This window comes from Arvicanthis niloticus, chromosome 6 (assembly GCF_011762505.2).
Source record: "Arvicanthis niloticus isolate mArvNil1 chromosome 6, mArvNil1.pat.X, whole genome shotgun sequence".
Taxonomy (NCBI): domain Eukaryota; kingdom Metazoa; phylum Chordata; class Mammalia; order Rodentia; family Muridae; genus Arvicanthis; species Arvicanthis niloticus.
Genome location: NC_047663.1, coordinates 84,058,695 through 84,084,823, shown reverse-complemented (window position 1 = coordinate 84,084,823; position 26,129 = coordinate 84,058,695). Strand labels below are relative to the sequence as shown.

General features: G+C 39.2%; 1 protein-coding gene across 1 annotated transcript; it reads left to right on the top strand.

The window, feature by feature from the left end:
* The first annotated feature begins 1,192 nt into the window (after positions 1-1,192).
* On the top strand, positions 1,193-25,193 carry Pank3 (pantothenate kinase 3). The gene is made up of 7 exons (XM_034506118.2): positions 1,193-1,356; positions 7,292-7,644; positions 9,088-9,341; positions 11,682-11,858; positions 15,334-15,457; positions 17,296-17,421; positions 19,297-25,193. The coding sequence occupies exons 1-7, from the start codon at positions 1,329-1,331 to the stop codon at positions 19,345-19,347; spliced, it is 1,113 nt and encodes a 370-aa protein (XP_034362009.1). The 5' UTR covers positions 1,193-1,328; the 3' UTR covers positions 19,348-25,193.
* The last annotated feature ends 936 nt before the right edge of the window (positions 25,194-26,129 follow it).

The following is a 26,129-nucleotide window of genomic DNA, read 5'->3' as shown; positions in this document are numbered from 1 at the left end:
ACTGAATTCTTTGCCAGCTAAGGCATAAAAGTAGAGAAGAGGCCATGTCCTTGATAGCATCTCTTCCTTTTCTGATGGATGATCTCAAGTCACAAGAGATGTAGAGTGTCCTGGGTTTATTCTGAGAACTGGTCCATCTAATTCTATTCTCTGAAAGCCATTTTTTATACTTTATAATGGGGAGCTAGACTAGAGAGATCCTGTGAGGAACTTGGAAAGCATGTGCTTTCAAATGTTTTATTTGTTTTATGAGACAGGGTTTCTCTGTAGCTTTGGGTGTCCTGGAACTCGCTCTGTAGACCAGGCTGGCCTTGAACTTACAGAGATTTGCCTGCCTCTGGCTCCAGAGTGCAGGGATTTAAAGGCATTGCACCACGACCATACTACAACTTTCAAGCGTTTGGACTGCATGGTCCCCGCTGTATCTTCACAGTAAATAAAACTTGCATGTGGCTCAGAAGGCTGCTAGATTACATTACATTAAACAATAATGATGTAGTAAATATTACCATCATTAGAGACATGCCAACTCCAATATTCAAGGTGTTCCTTTAGTGAATGGCTTAACTCATCGAACGTACTCAGTGGTCTGGACCCTTGAATTTTTGACAGCGCCATCACGGGAAAAACCATCAAGGGGAAAATCTGCGACTGCGTGACAGCCATGACAGTGCCCTCAGAGTTCACAACCCCGCTCTTCTTTCAGCCCGGTTGAGACCAGAGCCCGGGAATTGCCAGGACCGCCCACGGCTTGCTACCATTGGCAGTCTCCTTGCTGGCGTGACTAAAGCCCCGCCTCCTTCCCGCTGGGACCACTCTGAGGAGATCTCCGGAAGCGGAGGGGGCCTAGAAATAGGGGTCGCGAGGCATCCTGGGCTTTGTAGTCCGCCTGAGCATCTGCCGCCGGAGAGTGGCGCCTCAAGCTGCGGAGAACTACAACTCCTAGCAGCCCCGCGGAGAGCGAGGCGAGGGGGCCTGAGTCACGTGGGCGCTGAGCCTGGGCGGGCTATTTCTCAGTGCGGCGGCGGCGGCGGCGGCTCGGGGGACCGGGGCCTATTGTTTGGAGCGGCTGCGGGGGGCCACGGAGCGGCGAGGCCCGCGGCCTTCCCCAGCTCGCTCGGTCCCGGCCGCCCCTTACGGGGTTGCGGGGCCGCCCCGTGGGCCGCCCGTGGCCTCAGGCGCCGCCGCCCCGCCCTAGGCCCGCCCCGCCCGGCCTGAGGGGAGGAACCGGCCGGGCCTCGCCGCGCGGCCCAGCCAGCTAAGGAGTATTCACCTCTCTTCCCTGAGCTCTGCACCCGAGGCTACCCCTCGCGCCTTAGGCCGACGCCATGAAGATCAAGGATGCCAAAAAACCCTGTAAGATGGGAACCGGGACCCGTGGGTTGGGAAGACAGCCCTAGGAACCACTGGCGAAGCGGCTCGCTTTAAGCTCGCGATTGCTCGCGGGCGCCAGCCAGGGAGGGAAGGGAGGGATCGCTGCAGCCCCTGGTTGCAGGCGGCGGACTTCCCCACCCCCATGCATGCCGGCCGAGCTTCTGCCGTGCCCCATCCCGCCGCTCTCACTTGCTCCTGGAGATCTGGAGGTATACGGGAGAATTTTGACTCGGATTTTACCAAACGGGAGCACAGCTACCATTCCCCTCTTGAAAAGAGGTAGTCATGGCTGTCAGATAGGGGTTGGTACAACACCACCACCCCCCCTCCCATTTTCACTGGATTCTGGGTTTCCTGCGTGTGTCCTTGAAGTCCAGGTGGGTTCCTGGGAGTTGTCAGCGTTGCAGTTGGAGCTTTTCAACGCTTGTGCATGTAATCTGCTTGTAGATAAATGAATTGCCTTGGCAGTTTAGAAAATCGGCTGTTTTCGTGTTTTAGAAAGCAGATAAACAAGGTTAAAACATCGCACTTTAGCTATTTCGAACACTTCGAACCACATTAATATGGTGGTAAATGCCTTGAGTTTTTTTCTGTAATTGTACATGCATATACATGCAAAGATTCTAACCCTGCTGTAAGAGACACATCAAGTTTCACAAAGCTGTCTTTTAAATGCCTTTTATTCCTGCAGTGGCTTATTTGTTGCCTCAGTCTTTGTGAATGTTGTTCTTTCATTCTCTACAAACTAGAGATGTGGGGATCCGTATTCCTGTCATAGAGGTTTTACGGTTTCTAGTGTTTTATGCTGTCCTCCCAACTGCTCCTAGAGGTCAGCTGTGAAGGGGGGCATGAACACCTTTCTTACAGATGCAGCTTCCAAAGTAGTCTAGAAACATTTACTTAAATGCAAGAGTTTTCAGTGCTTAAAGATGAGGAGAGAACTTCGCCTAAGTAACTTTTAGTACCCTCCTTGTACTGGCTCAAAGTGCAGGGCTGTTTCTCTTCCACCTACAGGGCATAGTCCTTGGGAAAGTTTTTTGTTTGTTTGTTTATAGACAGGGTTTCTCTGCAGCTCCAGCTGTCCTGGAATTCACTTTGTAGATCAGGCTAGCCTCCAACTCAAAGATCTGCCTGCCTCTGCCTATCAAATGCTGGGATTATAGGCATGTGCCACCATGATGATTTCAAGTCTGGATGTGGTGGTGCACAGCTTTAATCCCAACGCTCAGGAAGCAGAAACTAGTGATCTTCCCAAGTTCTGAGACCAGCTGGAGTTATGTGGTAACTCTGGGATAAATTAATTTTATCTGGGTAATTTTTCTGGGATAAATTAATGCACCTTTGGCTAGCGTGGTGGCTCACATTTGTCATCCCAGCTCCTGTATCTTCCTTCAGTGAACTTTCTGTGCTTGTTGTAGAATTTACATTTGGTTGGTGGGCCTCAGTGGCTTGTGCCTTTAATCCCATGAGAGGCAGGCAGATCTCTGCGTTCAAGGCCAGCCTGGTCTACAGAACTAGTTCAGGACAGCTAGGGCTACACAAAAAGAAGTCCTCTTTAAAAACAAAACCAAAAAAGAATCACTTTTATCATCTAAGTTGAATTGCGTGTTACTTCATCTCCAGGAAAGAAGTAAATGAGGCAGGCTCTTCTCTCCCTTGAGGAACTTGACCTCTCAGTTTTTGAGAATTTTATACCTAAATGCATTGTATGTTGCTCAAGGCTCATCTCACCTTGCCTTGCATGTTTTTTTTTTTTTATTTTATTTTATTTTTTTGAGGCAGAATTTCTTTTGCATATTCTAGGCTAGCCTGGAGCTCTGCCTGCCTTTGCTTCCCTCCCATGTGTTTGGTTTGAAGATGTGTACCACCACACTGGCCCATGTGATCCCTCTAACTTCAGGATTTTAGGTCTTGTCTGTGTGTGCTGTGTAGCTGGATTAATAAAGGTGATGGGAAAGGATGATGAATATTTTTAATGTGATATGGGTTTGGAGTCAGTACCAACCAAGTAGTAAGGTGCTTGAAAATTTTGTTAAGCATGGCATTTATGTATTCTGTGCTTCTATGTATTGATTATTAATATTAAGAAATGTTACTTCTAGTAGATAGTAAAGTAGTACATTAGGAAGTAACCGTTGCTAATGTAACGCCCATTAGAAATGAGGAATTTAAAACAAAAATAATCAACTCTTTCCCAGGGAATCTTAATACTGAAGGTATGAAGATGTGCTATTTTGTCCGTTTCAGAAAATCCAGTCCTATATTTGTCAGTGAGGAGGGTGAAATTCTTTTATTCATGAACTCCAAACATTGGAATTTACCAATGTATTACCAACCCATTTTAATGTACTAGAAAAATGAGAAGTTGGTGATTTAGACCATTTGCTAAATGATGAGTGGCTCATAACTGAAAATCTGTCTTCTGTGCTCTTGTTGCCTTTCCTCCTGAAAATGTGGGTATGTGTATGTGAGTGCGTCTGTGGGGGCCAGACCTGTCAGATCAGCACTTGAGCTGGGTTGTGAAGGCAGTTGTGAGCCACCTGAAATAGGTGCTGGGACTCAGGTCCTCTAGAAATCAAACCCTGTTCTTAACAGCTGAGTTATCTCTCCAGCCCCTGAATACTGGTTATTTCTTGGCTTAAGGAAATGAATTCCAGAACACTGCTCAGTTGAAAAGATTAGGTGTTGGGCTGCAAGACAGCTTAATGGCTCGTGACCAAGAGTGCAGTCCTAGCTGGGCGGTGGTAGTGCACACCTTTAATCCCAGCACTTGGGATGGGAGGCAGAGGCAGGCAGATTTCTGAGTTCAAGGCCAGCCTGGTCTACAGAGTGAGTTCCAGGATAGCCAAGGCTATACAGAGAAATCCTGTCTCAAAACAAACAAACAAACAAAAACAAAAAAGAGTGCAGTCCTTGGACCTACATAGTGGAGAAAGAACTGACTCTTAGAACTGTCCTCTTGATCTCCACATTCAGGCTGTGTCAGGCATATCTACATAAACACAAACCAGCTTAGCAGGGTGAATCCCTCTCTGCCCTCCTTTTAATTTGAGCTATTGGCAGAGTAAGTTCCTTGCAGTCAATTATTTTCCTGATTTTAAAAAGAAAATCATTGTAAACAAATGAAAGCTTTCATATGCGGTAAGAAACAATGCAGCTTTCTTTGTTTAGCGATGCTATATATATGTCACGGAACTTGCTATGCATGTAGACCAGGCTGCCCTTGGCTCTTTGTCTGTCTGTGTGTTTAAATGTGTAAAAGTTTTTTTAGTTACGACATGTTTGATTCTTGGGTACAAGCAACTTGCCCAAAGAACTTTTAAAAAGCTATAGAAAATTAAAAAAAAAAAAAGTTGTTTTAAATTATGTATGTATGTGGATGTAACTACTGAGCTGTCTCAAAAGCCCTGGTTTTACTGTTTTAATGGTAGTTAAAACTAATTTTTTCTTTCTCTAAAAGATTTAATCAGTAGTAACAGTTTCCTGTCCTTCATGCTTCAAATAAACAGGACTAGTGTTCCACCAGAGGAGGGATCAAGCATATATCAACCATTTGCTACTAAGAAGAGATTTTTGATTACCTTCCATACCTATGTCCTTAAAACTTCATAGCTCACATCACAAAGTAGACAGAATATGCATTTTGGAATTGGCTATTTATAATTTAGAATAAAAAAACTTGAATACTCAGTCACAGCTTTAGAAAAGTTGGTGACTTATTCTCTAGTATATACAAATTTCAAATATTGTTGCTTAAGCTTCCACTGAAATAACTTATGGTTTTAAGATTAAGAAATGTTAAATGCTAACTGGAAGTTTGCATTCAAGAATGTCAATACTCTGATATTTGTAAATCTGAATAGAGGATTCTGGGTAGAAAATGAATAAACTTTGAACTTGCAGTTTGTCCTCTCAGTGACATTCATGTGTATTTTTACATCTATGTTTGACATGAACCTGAGAAAGTGTATAAAGGGCTGGGGGTGCAGCTCAGAGGCAGTGGTTGCCTAGCATGCACCAAGGCCCTGGGCTTTCTTAAATTATCAAAACCAAATGAGACTGGGAAGAGAAAATGCAAATACTGGCTTTTAGTGGATTTTGGTAAAATGATTTTTATTCTTCCAAATTTTGAAATCTAGAATCAAGCATCACTTAAATAGAACTTCTTTTGGTTAGGCTAATAGAAGAAAAAATTATTTTATGAAGCATCACCAAAATGTGTCATTAATAACATAGTTTTTGAAAGATTTAGAGCAATTCAGAGGGGAAATTCAAGTTCCCTTGATAAGTGTCATCTGCTCCCATTTTTAAAGCTGGATAGCTAGATCTTGTGGCTTACACCCATAATACCAACACTGTTAAATCAGGATTGCTGCAAGTTCAAAGCCAACTGGAGCTATAAATACATAATTTATAAATAAACATATAATTCCAGGTCAATCTGAGCATGAGATCACCCTCAAAAAAAAGGAGCAGGGAACAGAAAAATTTTTAAGCCGTGAAATGCAAAAAAGAATTTGTTTAAATACCGGATATAAATCTCTTCTGTCAGTATTGGATTAGAAGCATTATTGGGGGTGGATCAGGGAAATGACCTGTAACATTACAAATGAAACCCCCCTCCTTTTAAGCCATTCATTAACTATGAGTGAATTTCCCAAGAAATTCTAGATTTTATGAACTGAAAGCAGCACGTAGTGATACCACATTCTTTCTACCTAACTGAGCTGCATATGATGAGTGCATGGTGCCCACGGGCACAGGAAGGGGGTGTCAGATCCCTTGGAGCTAGAGTTCTTGGCACTTGTGAGCTACCTGGTATGGGTGCTAAGAAATTAACTCAAGACATCTGGAAAGGCAGCAAATACTACCTACCAATTGCTGAGCCATCTCTCCAGCCTCCCAAATCTAATTCTTCAGGTAATACAGCCCAGCACTTCTGGTGTGAGGGCCCAGAGATCATAATGCTTAAATTGTTTTGATTTTCTACTTGCTAGGTACCTTTAATTTATAAGTGCCTAATTTGTAATTTTGTCTATTTTGTATTTTCCTAGTTGAGAAACCCTTCTGGTGTTGAGCCAAGCAACACTTTCTTATGCCTGAAATTATCTATAGATTCAAGACTGTTTCTTATCCTAGCATACAAGATCTTTTATGCTTAACTGTTTTCTCAGCTTGAATCTTTCTCCTAGTTCCCTAATTGTATTAGGGCTCTTTGCCTTTGAGCGGGCTTACTTTTTGTTTCTAGCATTTTCCACATTTAAGGAGGCATCAGAATTTTTTCAACCCAGAGCCATAGAGCACAGTTATGAAGTTCTAAACCTGAATATTAATCCTAGCCGAAATGTGGTTATCCTTATACAGGCAGTTCAGGGCAGTTGATTGCATGTACCAAAAATACTTGATATGCTGAATGAGCAAAGAAAGATTTCACTACATTCTAAAAATTTATTTGTAGAGGAGCTGCAGGGGATCTGGGTTCAATTCCCAGCACCTGTGTGGCAGCTCACAACTATCTATGTCTTTACAAAATAAATAAAGAAAATCCTAGTGATAATCAGTTTAAATTCTTGTCAGTGGGGCAGTGGTGGTAGACTTTTAAGTTGAGGCTAGCCTGGTCTACAGAGTGAGTGAGTTCCAGGATAGCTGCCATGATAAGAATTTAACGGATGATTAGTTCTTTACCTGTTGGATAAAGAATTAAACCACAGTGTCTTCAGTATCATTTAAGTTTTTAGAAACTATACAAATAAACCTGAAGGAAAAGGTGAGTTACATGCAGAAGGTAGGTCTTATGTCATTGTGTTAACTAAGTGCATGATTCAGAGTAAGTGAAGTTTGTGGCTAATTAATCACTCATTCTAGTTTGTTTTCTTACTATGTATATTTTTTTTCTTCCTTTTTTCTTTTAATTCAGCTTTCCCATGGTTTGGCATGGATATTGGAGGAACCCTAGTAAAGCTCTCATATTTTGAACCTATTGATATCACAGCAGAGGAAGAACAAGAGGAAGTTGAGAGCTTAAAAAGTATTCGGAAATATTTGACTTCTAATGTAGCATATGGATCTACTGGCATTCGGGATGTACATCTTGAACTGAAGGATTTAACACTTTTTGGACGAAGAGGAAACTTGCACTTTATCAGATTTCCAACCCAGGACCTGCCTACTTTTATCCAAATGGGGAGAGATAAAAATTTCTCAACCTTACAAACGGTGCTGAGTGCTACAGGAGGTGGTGCTTACAAGTTTGAGAAAGATTTTCGCACAGTAGGTGTCTATTGAGAAGCAAAAATTAATGTGAATATTCAATTTTAAGTACAAGGCCAGGCTTCTATCTAAGCCAATGGTTCTTAATCTTCCCAGTGCTGTAACCCTTTATTATAGTTTCTTGTATCGTGGTGACTCCAACCAAAAAATTACTTTTGCTACTTCATAACTGTAATTGTGCTACTGCTATGAATTATAATGTAATGTAATATAATGTAAATATCTGTATTTCCCAGTGGTCTTAAGCAACCTCTATGAAACGGTTGTTTGACCCTGAAGGGCATTGTGACCTTCAGGTTGAGAACCAGTGATCTAGAATGTTCTCCCCCCCCCCCCCCAGTTGAGCATGCATGACTAGATTCTGACTTGGGACAATGGACTGTCTACATTGCTTGGGTTTCAGTGTGTGGTGGGCTGTGGTGCACTCAGTAGAGCTGTTCTACAGGGCTGGACTGGGAGAGCCCTGGGAGTCTGCAGTCTTACTCTTACTGCCTTAATTTTGATTTTGATTTTTTTTTTTTTCAAAACGGGTTCTTTGTGTGGCCTTGGCTGTCCTGAAAGTAGTTCTGTAGACAGGGCTGGCCTAGAACTTAGATCTGCCTGCCTGTCTCCTGAGTGGTAGGATTAAAGGCATGTGCCACTTCATGTGCACACACACACCCTGGCATTTTTGGTTTGTTTTTGTTATTTTCTGAAATAAGTTACATTAGTATGCACCTCTTATCCTTGAGGTTGTAATGCATGTGACAAGAGAACTACTAAAGGGATATTGTGTTTCCGTATTTGGCGTTTTATCACATGTGATTCAGTATTTTGGAATGCCATCCTAGCAAATTAATATAATCATTGAAACTAAGTGATACTCATGTTTGTGTATGTTAGTACTTAGAACAACTAATGTGTGTCAGAATAGTAAAAGATAACGCAGAGATGAGATGGTTTCTAAAATTTGCACAATTGCCCTGCGCACAGTAGATATCTACTGTCCCAGGACCCTGTCCACTATACATTTTTTAAAATTTTAATTTGGTGGTAGTTTTATTTTATGCGCATGGGTGTTTTGCTTGCATGTAAGTCTGTGACCACAATTTCCAGAAGAAGGTATTAGATTCCCTGGAACTGGAGTTGCCATGTGGGTGCTGGAATTGAATTCTGGTCCTCTAGAGAGTAGTCAGTGCTCTTGACTGCTGAGCCATCTCTGTCCCAAAATGTTACTTTGATACCTGCCTCCTCTTCTTCCATGGGAATCTTAAACTACCCCAGAGGTGGTGGGAACCAGTGGAGTACATGAAATCCTATAGATTTTGACCTTAAACAAAATGAAACCTGTAGGACTCTAAATAAAAATAATACCAAAGTTTTATAAAATTTCTGAAAACTATACAATTAAACCAAATATATTTGATATTTTTTTAAATTCTACTTTTTGCTTTTTTCTTTCAGATTGGAAACCTCCACCTGCACAAACTGGATGAACTTGACTGCCTTGTAAAGGGCTTGCTGTATATAGATTCTGTCAGTTTCAATGGACAAGCAGAATGCTATTATTTTGCTAATGCCTCAGAACCTGAGCGATGCCAAAAGATGCCTTTTAACCTGGATGATCCTTACCCACTGCTGGTAGTGAATATTGGCTCAGGAGTCAGTATTTTAGCAGTCCATTCCAAAGACAACTATAAAAGAGTGACTGGGACAAGGTAGACTTTTTTTTTTTTTTTTTTTTTGGTTTGATTATATCATTCATCATGTTTTATGCATGAAAGTTGTGAGGTGGATTTTGGGGTTTTTGTTGTTGTTATTGTTGTTTTGGTGCTGGAGATCCAATAGGCTCTTATACTGTTGCTTGGCAAATATACTCTACTGAATTAGGCCCCCAGCTATTTTTGCTGTATATCGCTATACAGTTGTAACACACACACCACACACACACACACACACCCCAGCAAAATACATAGGGGACTGGAGAGATGGCTCAGGTAATCTTGCAGAAAACCCAGGTTCGGTTTCAGTACCCACATGGCAATTCAGCCATCCTTAACTTACCAGTTCCAGGGGTTCTGGCCTCCTCTGGCACTAGCCACATACACATGGTGTTGGAACGTGCATGCAAGGAAAACACTTAAACACAAAATGGAAATATCTTTAAAAAGAATATTGATGTGTAAGTTAAAATGGTGTAGACCTTTCTTTGTAAGTTTTTTATGTAATGATTTAAAACTAAAGTCCCTAAATGTTTACTTATGGTCAACATCAGTTGGCATTAGAATTTCCATAGTGATTTAATTTTTGTATAGAATAATTTCACTGTTTTTTCCTAAGTTTAACAGAGTTGATAACAATGGCAGTTAGAATTTTATTGACTTTAGTACCACAGTATCTGTTTATATTTTTCTTTAATTTCTGTGTTTTTCTTTTTTAATAGGTATATTTAAACATAAAGTTTGTTGTGTACTATATAGATTTTCTTCCTTTTTTTTTTTTTAAATGTAAGATTTTTTTTGTTTTGTTTTTCGAGACAGGGTTTCTCTGTATAGCCTTGGCTGTCCTGGAACTCACTCTGTAGACCAGGCCGACCTTGAACTCAGAAATCCGCCTGCCTCTGCCTCCCAAGTGCTGGGATTAAAGGTGTGAGCCACCACTGCCCAGCTAGATTTTCATTTAAAGTACAATATCAGATAGTATAGTAGTTAATTCTTTTGCATGCATTTTTTATTTATATGTATGTATGTGAATTTATGTACGCCGCATACGTGTGGGTTTCCACAGAGGCCCAGGATGTCCAGTGTCCTGGAACTGTGCACAGCTGTGTGTAAGCTGCCTGCCTGCTAGGTGCTGGGAACTGAATCCAGGGCTTCCACAGGAGCAGTCAGTGCTCCTAACCTCTGAGCCACCTCTCTAGCCTTGAAGTTAATTCTTAGGATGAATTTAATGTGAACTTCTTATAGAATAAAAGTTCTTAAATAGACCAGAACTTTCTTATAACCTGAAGTTGGAATGCTAAAAGTTTTACAATTCTTAATTCTCCATAGTTCATCAACTCTTAAGGATTGGTAAGGGAACAAAAGATTTTAAAATAATTTATATGGGTTTATGGGGAGTTAATTTTAAAGCAATACTCCTGTTGAAATATTTAAACTATTAATACTCTAATAGTAACTAATACTCTAAAAGCCCACTTTTGTGTACCAAATAATAATACACAAACATTTCTTATTTTGGTTAACTGAAAAATAGAAACATAGGTGAGACTAGCAAGCAAAAAATTTATAAACTAGAGAGCTACACAATTACATTTTATGAACATATCCAAGAGGGTATGAGAATAGTACTGAGTTTGTCTTTAACATGATGGTCAGCTGGTTATATACACTTCTCTGGGCATTTGTCTGTTCATATTAGATATTCATATATCATAATAGAATTGATTTTAGCCTAATTGGACAACTAAATAAACTTTTTAAGAAGTCATTTATCCCAGCACTTGGGAGGCAGAGGCAGGCGGATTTCTGAGTTCGAGGCCAGCCTGGTCTACAGAGTGAGTTCCAGGATAGCCAGGACTACACAGAGAAACCCTGTCTCGAAAAAAAAAAAGCAAAACAAACAAAAAAAAAAAGTCATTTATTAGGAATTTAAACCACAGATTTCCTTTTTTGTGTGGTATTTTTAGCAAACAAACAGTCTGTGTTGCATAGACTGACCCAGAATTCATGGTCTTGTCTCAGCTTCTCCAGTGCTGACACTGTAGCACATGGTCTCGTCAATCTACTGTTAGTATTTTTCAGTGCATTCACAGGAGTATATTTTTAGCAGTTACACAGTATAAGTTATTAGATGCCAGGTCTGTTTTTTCTCCCCAGCAGGTTTAGCCTTTTATATGATGGTTTGGTTTTTACTAAGTAGTCTTATTTTTTTGTCATGTTGGTGTTTAGCACTTACCGTGTTTTTCCTCTGTTTATTCAGTAAATGAATATGTCTTTTTACTGTGGGAAAGAAAATAACATGTAAACTTAACAAGTATACCTTATTTTCCTTTTTAGCCTTGGAGGAGGCACCTTTCTTGGTTTATGCAGTTTATTGACTGGCTGTGAAAGTTTTGAAGAGGCTCTGGAAATGGCATCCAAAGGTGACAGTACCCAAGCTGATAGACTGGTTCGAGATATTTATGGAGGAGATTATGAAAGATTTGGCCTGCCGGGTTGGGCTGTGGCATCTAGGTAAGCTATGTTGTTATTCATGTTGTCTATTTAGTTTTTGGAAAATAATATGCCGTGGGGTTTAAGGATTATTTTCTTTTCTCTGTTTAGAGTTCAAGTTTTGAACATTGAAGTTTAAAAATAAAATAGTCAAGCTGGGCAGTGGTGGTGCATGCCATTCATCCCAGCAAGTGGGAGGCAGGGGCAGACAGGCTGCTCTCTTGAGTTGGAGGTCAGCCTGAGACACAGTCAGCAAACATAAAAATTCGTGAAGACGTTTATCCTGTGTGCACCCTGTGTAGAACTGCCTTGTGCTGGTGATGTTTCTGAGTGGAGGAGCAAAGCCAGGGTTTGATTCCCTGCACTGCAGAACAAAAAGAAACTTCTCAACTGGGCATAGTATCACACAACTTTAATCTCATTCAAGAAGCAGAGACAGGTGGAACTCAGTGATCTTTTGTTGTTTTGTTTCAAAAACAAGGTTTTCTCTGTGCAACGGACCTGGCTGTCCTGGGACTTGCTTCTCATACCAGGCTGGCCTCAAACTCACAGAGATCTGCCCGCCTCTGTCTCCTGAGTGCTGGGATTAAAGGTGTATGCCGCCATGCTCAATGAGCTCTAGTTTTTGAGGCTAACCAGATCTATAAAACAGGCCCAAACAGTGTGACCTTGTCTTAAAAAGACAAAAACAAGAAAACAGATTTCTTGTGTTAATTCCAAAGCATCCATCTCCCATTGCTATATGCAAATAAAAATCATATCCTGTAATCTGCATATCCAAAAAGTTGTGTCTTTCTGTGTTGTAGCTTTAGTCTTTGTCCTGTTGTAGTCCCGTCTGAAGTTTACCTTCCCAAAGATAAAGTACAAATGCTTTTTACAGTATTGTTAAGCATGCTCTCCAAGTGGTGATTTTCACCAAGCCCATCAGGTAAAAGGATTTTTATACAGTGCATGAGTATACTGTGAAACTTTTTGAGGTTTTGCTGATCTGCTAAAGAAACAGCATCTTAGTATAATTTTAATTTGCATTTCTTTACCAACAATAGGCTAAGAACCTTACATGGTGCTTGTAGTGATTGCTGATGGAGTTTTTATTGTTGTTGGCTTTTTAAACAGTTGAATTTATCAGTCTTTGCCTTTATGGCTTCTGGATATTGATTTATAGTAAGTAAGTCTTCCACATTCCAAATATATAAAGGAATTAGCCCATATTTATTTAGGACACTTTATTACTTTTTTTTTTAGATTTATTAATTTATTTTATTTATATGAGTACACTGTCTCTGTCTTCAGACACACCTGAAGAAGGCATCGGATCTCATTACAGATGGTTGTGAGCCACTATATGGTCGCTGAGAAATGAACTCTGACCTCTGGAAGAGCAGTCGGTGCTCTTAACCACTGAGCCATCTCTCCAGCCTCACTTTATTACTTTTATACTTCAGACTTTGATACAAACATTTATAATTTTTCTTACAGTTTTGTGTGATGATATGGATCTACTTTTTTTTCAAGTTTTTCAAGTTTTTCTTTCTTTTCTTTCTTTTTGTTTTGTTTTGTTTTTCAAGTCAGGGTTTCTCTGTATAGTCCTGGCTGTCCTGGAACTCACTCTGTAGACCAGGCTGACCACAAACTCAGAAATCCACCTGCCTCTGCCTCTCAAGTGCTGGGACTAAAGGTGCACTACCACTGCCTGGCTTCAATTTTTCACGAGGGCCATACATTAGTTTTGTTTTGTTTACTTTGGACATGTCATTGCTAACTTGTTAAAGTTACAGAAGTATAAAGTATGTTATATTTTTTGAGGCTTCATTAAGCTTCTTTGTTAACTTAGGGGAATGACATTCTTGGGCCAGTAAGATGACTCAGTGGGTAAAGGTGTTTACTGCCATGCCTGTCTACCTCAGGTGGATCCCCAGAACCTGCATGATGAAGGGAGAAAACTGACTCTTGCAAGTTTTCTTCTGAGCTCTGAGTGTATGTGCACACAGAGAGGGAGAGAATTAATAAATATTTGAAAAAAGTGATTTTTTTATGTTATTTCTGTAATAGAAGTTAACATGTTTGAGGTACTTTTGTGCCTTTCAGACATTTAAAATTTTGTCTATAAATTTGTTGATTTAAATTTGTTCCTATACATACTAACAGGTTTCATTGTGGCATTTTATTTGTAAATATAATTTCTTTTTCTCTCGTTCATCTCCATTGTCCTCTCCTGTGCCCTTCTCACGTGTGTTGGCCCTCTTCTGACTAGCTGTCCCCTTCCTCTTCTCACGTGTGTTGGTCCTCTTCTGACTAGCTGTCCCCTTCCTCTTCTCACGTGTGTTGGCCCTCTTCTGACTAGCTGTCCCCTTCCTCTTTCTGGTTTGGGTGTTTTGTTTTGTTTTAGGACCTATGAGTTTAGTTGGTGTTGTTCATAGGTACATTGGCTTTGCCACTGAAGAAAATGGGTGTCATTCTCCTTCCCCATCAGCTTTTGGGTCCTCAGGGAGGGGTGGAACTGTGTTTCTAAATATTTTTGTTTGTATCTGATCTCTGTTATGTGTAGTTGGCTGTTGCTTGTCAGGACACCCAGTGCCCTTTAGTGGTGAGGACTTGGCCGCCTCAGCACTCTGTATTCTGAGACCCTTTGCTCCTTACATTTGATGTCACTTTACATGTGTTTCATTACTTTTGTGTGACATTAACCTCAGTTGCTTCTGTCTAGAATGTTCCTTTCTCTCTTTTTTAAAACTAGTTAAACTTTTTACTGTGGAAAACCTTCCTTCTCAACTTTTTCTTACCACCAAAATAAAATCTTTTTTCTTTCTGGCTCACTGGTTTTTGTTTTGTCTTGTTACAGTTAGTCTCTGTTGCTCTCTCTGTGGCCTGCTTTGTCCGTAGGATAGCCTCTAACAAGACCTGTACAAGCACTTAGAATGTAGTTAATGTGTGCCACGTGGCCAGATGGCTACACTTAGATGTACAATTCTAGTTAATTTTGCCTTTATTTTTACCTTTTTAAAATATGGCTACTAGAGACTATATTATGTGGTGTGTGTTTCTATTGGACAGTGCTGCCCTAGAGAGGCAGTATACTGCTTGAAGGACCTTTGTGTCTATAGCTTAATGCTTGGTATGTTGTAGTATGTTGTAGATGCTTGTGTGACATTAGAGATGACATCATCTTTACCAATATTTTGACTTTAAAAACAAATCACTGCACTTTTTTGGCTTTCTAAAATAGTTTTCATTTTTTGTGTTATAAGGTCTTAAATGGTAGATGAAGTAAATTTTTGCTACTAGTAACTTTTAATTTAATTAAAGGCAAGTTTAATTTTTAACTCTTTTAAAAATGCTGCTTATTCCTTATAGATTTTTGTTTTAAGCTGATACCTCCCTATGTGCTCATGCTCTTTGGCCCAACTTTATAGAGCTGTTATGGATACGTAAGCTAATATAAATTGTTATTTCTGACCAGTAGATTTGACTTGTTTCTGTCTCTCTCTTGTTCCAGTTTTGGTAATATGATTTATAAGGAGAAACGAGAAGCTGTTAGTAAGGAGGATCTGGCGAGAGCTACTTTAGTTACTATCACCAATAACATCGGTTCCGTGGCACGAATGTGTGCTGTGAATGAGGTGAGACATCAAAGAACCTTTTTAGTTGTACAAAAAAGCTGGGCCCGGCACTTTAATTAATTAATTAATGCCTTTAATCCTAGCACTCAGGAGGGAGAGTTCTGTGAGTTTTGAGGCTAACCTGGCTTCATGCTTGCCGAGTTCCAGGCCATTTAGGATTACATAGACAGACCCTGCCCTTTTTTTTTTTTTTTTTTTTTTTTAATTTTAAGATAATAAAAATAATTTAAAAAGATGATTCCTGTGCAGCTGGCAGAACTTCTTTATTTTCCAATGAGCCTCTCAGATTGAGCTCCATTTCATTACATCCCCAAGCTGATGAAATAGATACTGTTTTTGCAGTCATTCTGTTATAATTCTTCCATGACAAATACAGCACTCAGGGAGGCAGAGGCAGACAGATCTCTGAGTTTAAGGGCAGCCTGGCCTACAAAGAGTTTCAGGCCACCTAGGGTTATACAGCCTTGGCTTTACCAATAAATAAATAAATAAATAAATAAATAAATGGAAATTTAAAAAGAAAAGAAATAGAAAAAGGCAATGCTGTTGGTGTTCAGTCTTCAGCCCTGCAAAACAAAAAAAACAAGCCTGGGGCCATACTTAAGACAAATAAGTACTTACTCTCAAAATGTCTTCAGAAATGAATGTACAGTCTAAGTCTAAAAGGGCGTAAAAACATTGTGAGATAACTGTTGAAAAGGGCACCATGGACTCTTGTTTATAATTAATGGAGTATTCAATTAGTGAGATGCTTGGAAGTTTTCTTACTGCCCTCGGCTTCTTTACAGTGCTGCCTTGTTGCATATGGATCAAGCAGCATTGTACAGGGCTATGAAGGCATTGAGACTTGTTCTTCATACTGTTTGAGTGATATGTGCTGCTTGCCTTAAGAAAACTATGGAGGGCTGGGGAAATGGCTCAGTGGCTGCTATGCAGGCGTGAGGACCTGAATTTGAATCCCTAGCTCCCATGTCAGAAGCCACATGTGGCTTTGAACCTATAAACCCCAGTAGGTATGGATAGGGAGGCAGGAGGATCCCTGGGGCTTGCTATCAGTAGTGAATACTCCCAAACTCTGAGTCAGCTCTCCAGCCTAAACAATTGTTTTTATTTTATGTGTATGGTCATTTATTTATTTATTGAATTTTTGCGTGTGTATCTGTTACACCATGTATATATGCAATGCCTGTGAAGACAGAAAAGGGCATTGGATTTGCTGGTATCAGAGTTACAGATGACTGTGACAGCCAAGGTGGTGCTAGAAAACAGAACCCTGGTTCCCTGGACAGGCAGCTCCTGTTCCTAGCCACTGGGGCATCTCTCCTGCTCCCAAACTTTAGTTGGTTTATGCCTTCTAGTCTTCTGGCCTCACATCTTCCTCCTTTTTCTTAACTTTCATGTTACTCACCTTTCATGCTGCCCTCCCCAGTCTTTTCTACTGTCCAACTCTATGTAGGGACCAGATTGCATGTAATGGTGCATGTTTATGACATAAGTAGATCAATGTAAGGTTTGCAGTAAAGCTAAAAAGGAAAGAACAGGCAGTTGCCACACCTTCCACGCATGTGCACAGCCTCTCTGACTCACACTCTGGCTCTTGGTATATTTGGTTGTAGTCCAGGAATGTGCAGTGATGTGGCGTCAACACTAAAGTCCAGTGTCCATATTAGACATCAGAGTTCACTCTTGATGTTGTACGGGAGTCTTGGCAAATTATCTAATTCCTGAGTAATCAGAATTATAGAACTCCACGCAGAAATTAGTAGGTACTGATGAATGACACCCACATTCTTACATAAATATTTTAATGCCCTTAAAAGCCACTTTCTTTCTTTCAGAAAATAAATCGAGTTGTCTTCGTTGGAAACTTTTTACGTGTCAATACTCTGTCTATGAAACTTCTGGCATATGCTTTGGATTACTGGTCAAAGGGTCAATTGAAAGCATTGTTTCTAGAACATGAGGTATGTAAACACTTTTTGTGGGTACTTAACAGTGTGTTTTGTATGAATTGTTCTATATTTCTATATATTTTGTATTTATATACGTAAAAATGTAAGTTATTTTTATGTGTTATGTGTACATAAGTGGAGAACAGAAGACAACTTCAGGTGGCATCAAGAACACTCTCCACAATCTTTGAGACAGGGTCTCTCACTGGCATGGAATGTACCAGTGAGGCCGTAGTGGTTGGACTACCAACCCCAGAGCTCTGCCTCACCCAGATCTGGGCATACAAAGATGTACCACTACACTTGGCTTTTTAACACATTTGTTTTAGGAATCAAACCTAGTCCCTTATGTTTACAGATTGAGCTACTTTCCTAGGCCGACTTTTGAAAGGTCACACTACACACCTGAGCTTAGACTGTTAATTTGAGGCCTTCATAAATGATGAACTTACAAGTGTGTGTCACACATTTATTGACTTAAGTAAATTAACTCATTCTGTCTGTTTGGCAGGCAGTTAGCCACTGCATAGGCAGCACACAGATGAGATTTCATTGCTCTTCTGACCAAGGAAGTTGTTTCTCAGGCGCCTATAACAACTTTTAACTATTTTACCCCTGGCTGTCCAAGCTAAGAAAATTCTTTTTAATTCCCTCCACCCTGAGAAATAACCCTATTGTAAACTCTTGAAATTGGTTTTCCTTGTTGGGCTTAATGGCTGCACTCCTATAATCCTAAAACCCAGGGAGCAGAGGCAAGAGGTTTGCTAGCTTCATGGCCAGTCTGATCTCTAAGTTCCAGGCTAGCCAGGATTTCATGGCAAGACCCTGTATCCAAAACTAAACAAAAACCAGACAACCTACCTCTCGTGTGATGTATTTTTGCTATTCACAATATCCAGTTAAATTCTAATCTGCAGTAGTTAATCAGTCTTATATAATGAATTAAAATGCTTACATTATTCTGAATTAGGAACATTCAAAGTATTGCTACAATAAGCTTCTATATCTCACTGTCTCAGTTCTCTATACAAATCAGAATGGAATGTTCTCTCACTCTTCTACAAAGGCAGACAATAAGAGTGCCAGAGCTATGAGGAGTTTTTGTTTATTGACTAAAGGGAGGGAGGGGTACAGTCTTGCTATAATGTATACAGTTTGCAGCTTACTTTTTTTTTTTTTTTTTCTTTTTTTGGTTTTTCGAGACAGGGTTTCTCTGTATAGCCTTGGCTGACCTGGAACTCACTCTGTAGACCAGGCTGGCCTCGAACTCAGAAATCTGCCTGCCTCTGCCTCCCAAGTGCTGGGATTAAAGGCGTGTGCCACTACTGCCCAGCACAGCTTACATTTTTTAAAAGATTTAGGTATATGGATACTTTTCATTTAGTCAAGTCTGTATTAATGACATCCTTTTGACCTCTGATTTCATTAATTTATGTCTTTGTCAGATTGGCTAAGGTTCTTCAATCTTACTAACTTTCCAAAGAATCAGATCTTTGATTGACTTTGTGTATTGTTCTTTTAATCCTGATTTCATTCATTTCTTCCCTGAACTTCATGATTTCTTGCTGTCTGCTGTGTTTAGAATTGGTTGTTTTTCAAGAGCCTTGGTGTGCATCATTAGGTGGTTTATTTGCTATCTCTCAGATTTGGTTGGTTGGTTGGTAGGTAGGTAGGTAGGTAGGTTTTCAAGTGTTTAGCCCTGGCTGTCCTGGTGTTGGTTTGACTTACAGAGATCCACCTGCCTCTGCCTCCTGAGTGCTGGGATTTTAGCTGTTGTTTTTATGGGATGTACCCTTTTATATATTAATGTGAAGAAGGCTATATAAATGTGTTCTTAAAGGTTAATTTAAAAACCACATTGACTTAAATTGTTTAAAAATCATGCAGGGATACTTTGGAGCTGTTGGTGCACTTCTTGGACTGCCAAATTTCAGCTAAAACAATGGAGATCTTTAGAGTGTCATCCAGGAGGAACTGATCCAGAAACTGCATTCATTATTTGTCACTGGGAACCAAAGGATAAAAGAGTAATGCTATTTGTGTTCATTTTAAATGTCAGAACGGTAAGCTCATGAGCTTTGCCGTGTGGAAAGACCTATAATGGGAAGTATCCCTCATTGATGTCCCCTTGTATGTATAGATAGCCAGCGTTCCATCTTAAATGCAATACAGCCTCTTGATTGTTGAACTTTCTCAATGATTTTCTATTTATTTGATGCAGCCAACATTGTAGTACTGTGTGCTCAGACACAAATCTTAAAATCTCAGAAATGTTTGTTTATGCAAAATAATTGATTCTAAATATTTGTTTGAATCTGTTTTATGTATGTTTGGTTACTAGTGAGCAGGAAGTAACATTCTCATAATTTATTGTACTGGCAATCAAAGATCATTTTCTGTGACTTAGAAATGTTAAGGCAATATTAAGTATTAACTATGGTAGTTTTATAACATATCCTCAGAAAAGCATGCCTATATGACCTCTGCCCATAAGTACAATTTTCTCTCAGATGATGAGTTGAAATATTGTGCTTAAATATGAACCTGAATTTTTCTATTGAATCCCTGAAGTTTTTGCACATATTTGGTGGCGCTACACTTTATGCATTAATCAGTATATGTGTTAAAATGTTTACTGTTTTTAAAATTGAGGGCATAATCACACACTTCGGAGTCTATCTACGTAATTAAGTCCTTAGACTGTTCAAATGGAATATGGTTAGAGTGAGTAGCATTCTGTGCTCTTTCTCTACCATGTACATCTCAGGCCCAAATGTCCATTTCTTCTCATTAAATCTGAACTATGGAAGCTGATTTTTATCCTGCCATAAACAGTAGCAATGGACAGAATCACATGCTGTCTAAAAGAATGTTTTGAAATTACGTGACTCTGGGGCTATGTTGCTGAATTACAAATGGATCAATGTTTATGGTTCTTGGTCATAAAAGCATTGCAGATCTAGAGTTTGTCTTTCTGCTTGGAATTTATTCTTGGGTTTGAATTCCTGTTTTTTATAATGTTAAAATCTCTCCAATTTTACATGGGCAGTAACATTTTGGAGGTTGTTAGTTCCATAAAGTTGAGTCTGTAAGGGACCTGTATTAATTTCCAATATTTCTGGAAACAACCTTAAAGAGGTTAGAGATTGTTTACATTTCAAAGAATATTTCAGTGTAGTTTTTGATACCCCAGTGTCCAGAGTTTCCAGCAGACTGTCAAGAGGTGCTTGATAAAAACAGGTCTCTGGAGCCAGGTGTGGTGGCAGGCAGTTCCAGGCCAGCCTGGTCTACAGGGTGAGTTCCAGGACAGCCAGGGCTACACAGGGAAACTCTGTTTCCAGGATAAAGAAAGACAGGTCTCTGTGTACTTTATGTGCAAATGCTTAAAACTCAACTTTCTTTACCTAAAAATACAAACATACAAATAGTATCTGGGGAGGGAAGCATATAATGATAGTGTTTGCCCAGTAAACATTTAAGTCTACAATGCTGTCACTCAGTGTTTGCATCTCAGTGGCCACTTGTTCCAGTTGGACTGCTACTGCTTCCTTTGTTTTAAAGGTTTTTGACTTGAGTGTGCAGATAAGAAAATGATTGAATGATATAAACTGTAGATTATCTACTGTGGAAATTCTATATGCATCAGCAACTATAGATTTAGGGCTATCTTTAAAGATTGAATAGTGCTCATGTTAATTTGACCACTTTGCTTTGGTTTATATAGAAGTAATAACATTTTGCCATTTGGGACTGAAATTAACTACTAAACTCCATGTAAAGTGAACCAACTCGTTCATACATTTTTTTCAAGTGTAATCTATAATTACTGAATTAATAAGAACACAGAACCATAATTGATAAAGGCTGCAAAGATTCTAATCTAACCTATATTGCTCTTGAGAAATTCCCTGTATGCATGCTGTCATAGAGGTTTGCTTCTGGTATCAATCAACCTAATTAAAGGTCTGTGTTCTTAAACAGTGCCATTTAATAGATAAAGTGTAAACTGTATAATTTTATATTTTCTAGTAAAAACCACATTAAAAGCTAACAAGAAATAGAAGAAGGTCATTTATTTAATACCTTTAGATTTAATTTACCAGTATATCTAATGTGTTATTTCAGTGTGAAATTGGCACAAAAAAATTAATTGGGAGATGTGTTTTGTCTTCTTGTTTATTTTGTTTTTATTATTTAGTCTTCAGTTGATGTATATTTTATACTTAATGACACATTTCAATTTTGGACTGACCACCTTTCAGATATCCAGCCACTTATATAAGTAGTGCCCACCCTGTTAGTGTTTTTTTTTTTTTTTTTTTAAGCTACTTTGTCTTGTTTTTGTTTGAGACAGCCTCAACTACATAGCACTGGATGGCCAGGAACTCCCTATGTAGACCAGGCAAGCCCTGAACTCAAAAGAAATCTACCTGCCTCTGAAGGTTACAGGTGTGATAGAACACTGTTGTGTGTCCTTGAAAACTGAATCTGGGCTTTCAAAAGAATGAGATGGGGAAAATGGTAACTTCTTTTTTAAAAATAAAGACAAGACCATTTATTGGGGCCAGTTATCTCACACAGATAAGCTGTTACCGACTATTCCAAATATACTGTATATTGTCATCATGTCATCTCTTGTGTAGTGTATGGAATTTTTCTAATAACTGATACTGATAAAATGCCTGTGACACATCCTAGTAGTTAGCAATTTCCAAACTAATGTTATTTCCTTTATGGAAGCAGAATTAATTCCAGGGACTTAGTTTCTAAAGTTTCTGAGTTTTTGTGCAGTCAATTTTGAAAGATTACCAAGAGACACTTTTTAATCTCATTGTTATTTTTTATACATATAAAGAGTCTTTATAAAAATTCTTATAACTTTCAAATGCTAAGAGCATTGTCAGCCATGGTTTTGGTGGTAAAACACACACACAAATCTAAAACACCACCTCTCCCCCAAAAAGGTTGCCTTTTAACTAGACCTCTCCAGGCATCTATATATACACAGGCCATAGCATGGTGTTTCCTTCCTCAGCTACACTGAGTGGGTGGGAGAGTAGTGGATTTCTCCTTGGGTTAAAGTCATTGCCAAGGTTAGGCCAGTAATATGCATGATAATTGAAAGCCAGCCCCCTCAAGGGATTCTCATTATTTGCAAACACTGGACTCTAAATGGACAGTGCCCTTGAATTCACGTGATTGCTGTGTGTCAGGTATCCATTCCAGTTTTGTGGGTTACATTCTTGAGGGAGAAAAGTTCATCTGGCTATAGTTTCTAAATATCCTTTATAAAACTACTTTGTTAGAAACAAAGTTCTTATTTAGTTTTTTTTGTTGTTGTTGTTGTTGAGCACTTTATCTTTGTTAGTGTTTTGCATTTTTGAATATAATTCAGAAATTCTAGGTTGTGAGAAGAATTGATAAAGCATAGTGAAAATGAGTGTACATTACTTTGCATTCAACTTCGGTTTTGTGGTGTGTGTAAATAAAATCATAGAAATACTTTTTTTTTTTTTTTTTAAATACTCTGACATTTAAGGTGATTGCCTCTGAATGTCTGTTGTTTTCCCCACCTAAGCTCCTATGTTACTGAGTGCAGGTCATTCTGACAGCAATGCAGGCCAGCTAGCTTCATCTGTGTCACCGGATGGATAATCTCTTGTTTGGTTTTTGCTTTTTGAGACAGGGTCTCTCTATGTAGTCCTGGCTGTCCTGGAACTTTTATGTAGACCAGGTGTCCTCAAACTCAGAGATCCTCTTGTCTCTGCTTCCCAAGTAGTGGCAATAAAAGCATGTGCCACCACATCCGGTCACAAAATTTTTGTTTTACAATCTGTAACAGGAATTGTCTTGCACTGTCAGTAATATAATGATGTAATATTTTTCCTTTGAAGTATTAAGATAGCCAGTTCAACACAACATAAAAAGAGTGTCCCAAGTTTTTGCTGTTTTTTATCCTACTTTCAAAGTTAAAACACTCCCCATTGGACACACTGTGCTGTCTTGCATATTCAGTACCTGTGGAATTCTGCTTTGATCTAATGTTTTACAGTGTTCTGGTCATTGGCCTAGCTTCTTCCAAGTGTTCTCTTTATTTGTTAACCAGGAATTTGGTGGCCACCATGGGAAATGACACCATTGCCAGGAGCCTGAGATAATACTTGCTCCATTCCTGGCAGTGCTTAAGATGACTTACACATTTCAGATGCTATCATGTTCTAGAGCTAACTTTTAGTACTTTATAGTATTTTAATAATCCCTCTGCCTTTCATTAGCACATGTTGATAAGTACTTACAAAACCAGAAAAAGGAGTTTTATATATCTCATTGCCTGTGATAGCTATTGGAAAGTATGTGTGTACATTCATCTATAACGTCTTGAATTTTAACTATTAATCTCAAAATTATATAGGGATTGTTACTACTCTTCATTTGTACAAGGTGAAAATACCCCTCAGAATTCAGAGATATTGAAGTATTAGCTATATTTGGAATTTTAGTAGCCCCTTTCTTCGACCTGTTTTTATTTCTAATCATTGTGTGTGGTCATAGGTGGGGGTGAACACACAGTTCCATCAACATTTACAGAATGAAAATCTGCATGTAGGTTGGAGTGGATCACAGTCCTACCTAATAAAATGGGTAGAAGACCTTAAGATCTCTTTTCCGAGCTGAATGGAGTAGTCCTGTGTCAGACCCCATGTCACTGTGGGTGATGCTGGAATCCTGCTGCTTGGGAATCTGATCTTAATTCACAAACTAGTTTGTCTTCTAAACGAAAGTTTTGGCTTTAGAATCTTTCTATTGCAGCTGCTGTTAATTTTATGTTTAAAAGACCTGGTAAAGAATGTAACTTCCACAGAAAGCATTTTCATTTTTATATAACCTTAAAGTACCATAAGTGATGTAAAGTAGTTTGCGATTGCAATTGGTTTTGGTTCTGTGCTTCAAAACTGAGTGTCATCGTGATTGGGTGTCATCAGGATGTCACAGTGTCTCGCTCAGTACTTAACCCTGCTTCTAAGCCATTTGGAAATTGGCCAATTTTTTTCTGAATGAACCCTTAGAGTTTACAGCATTTAGAAGGAAACATAATTTTATAAAATCTACCACTCATGCTGTAGTGTCCCCTTCCTACCTGTAACCCCTGGTTCCTGCAGTGAGTGAGGTTCCAATACTTTGTCACTTTTACCTACTCACTGTGTTTGAGTTAAGTGAACTCCTGGCGTTTTAACTGAAGTGAAGGCACTCTTGTTACTTCTGCCCAGTCCTGATGAGATCATTCCTAGGTGGTTTTTGTCTCAGTTTAGGGCATCCTTTCCTTACACAAATCACTTCAGTGCCAGCTGCCTTACTCTCTGTTGGTTGCATTATTTCTGTCAGGTCCAAGCTTTGTTTATGTTTAGATTCTTCTAATATTAAATCTTATGTAAAAATGTATGATGTACTACAAACTTTATGCATAACAAGACTAAGTTATAGCCTATTGTAACCTATAAAACACTTCTTGTAAATTATCTAATTTATTTTTCCATTTATGTACAGTTTCTTAATGTAAATTAAAAAAAAATATTTGTTGTGCCCTGCTCTGTAAACATTCCCTTAATGCTTATTTGCATGAAAGAATTTTGGGTTCTACTTGTTTGTACTGTGTAGCTGTAAGCTGGGTTTGGGTGTCTACCTTTTCTGTAGTTTCTAACTTTTTTAATTTGTTAATATTCTAAATAAGTGTTAGAATCATGCTTTTTATACCCTACTTTCCAAATAAATTCTCTTCTTTATTACATGTGTCTGATTGTCTCATCTCTAGCAGGGCAGCTGCATTTCCAACCCTGATTCTGTTGGCTGTTAACTGATAGGACAATAAACTCTGTGAGAGCAGGGACACTGTAAAGATTTGTTCACTCCTGTACCTCCAGTACCTGGCACTGTTCAGTAAATGAACTGTGTTTAATGAGCTGACTATAAAGTGCCCTCAAGTATCTATCCAGTCTGCTTGTGTGGGTAATACACCTTCAAAGACACAAACACAGATGTGAAAGCCTTTTATTATTCTTAAAATGAGACAATTTTTCTGTGCCATGGGTGTATTATCTGACATGGTGGTCCTGAGATGTCAGGATATCTATGATACCTTGGTGACACAACTTGAGAAAATTTATTCCCAGTCTTGTTTTTTTTTTCCTTTAAAGATTTTATTCTTATTCTGTGTATGTGCATGTTTCACTTACATAAACATATGCGTACCATGTGCCTGCCGGGTACCCAGGGGGGCCACAAACTATTGGGTCCTCTGGAATTGGAACGAGATGGTTGGTGCAGCAGTGGGAGTGTTGTGAACTTAAAGTGCTCTTAACACTCAGCTATCTCCAGTCCATCCTAATTTTAGTAGTCAAAGCCTGATTGAGAAGAAACAGTTGAGATTGACGTCATTGTCTTGACTCCTGGTGTATAGGAATGATTGCACTATAGTGTAAAGCAGAACCTTTCTGTTAGAATCCAGTGAGCAGGGAGGTAGGATGATGAGACCTTGACTGTGAGAGGGAGGTAAGATGTGGAGATGCTGTATTTGAGGGTTAATTCAGCTCTCCACGTACAAAGACTACCTGCAGCTGGAAGTCACTGCTAAAGGGAGCAAGTTCACTGTATGCTGTAGAGTAATTGCTGTATTCAAAATCAACACTGCATCTGAGAAGCAAAGTTGATATTCTCTGGTTGCT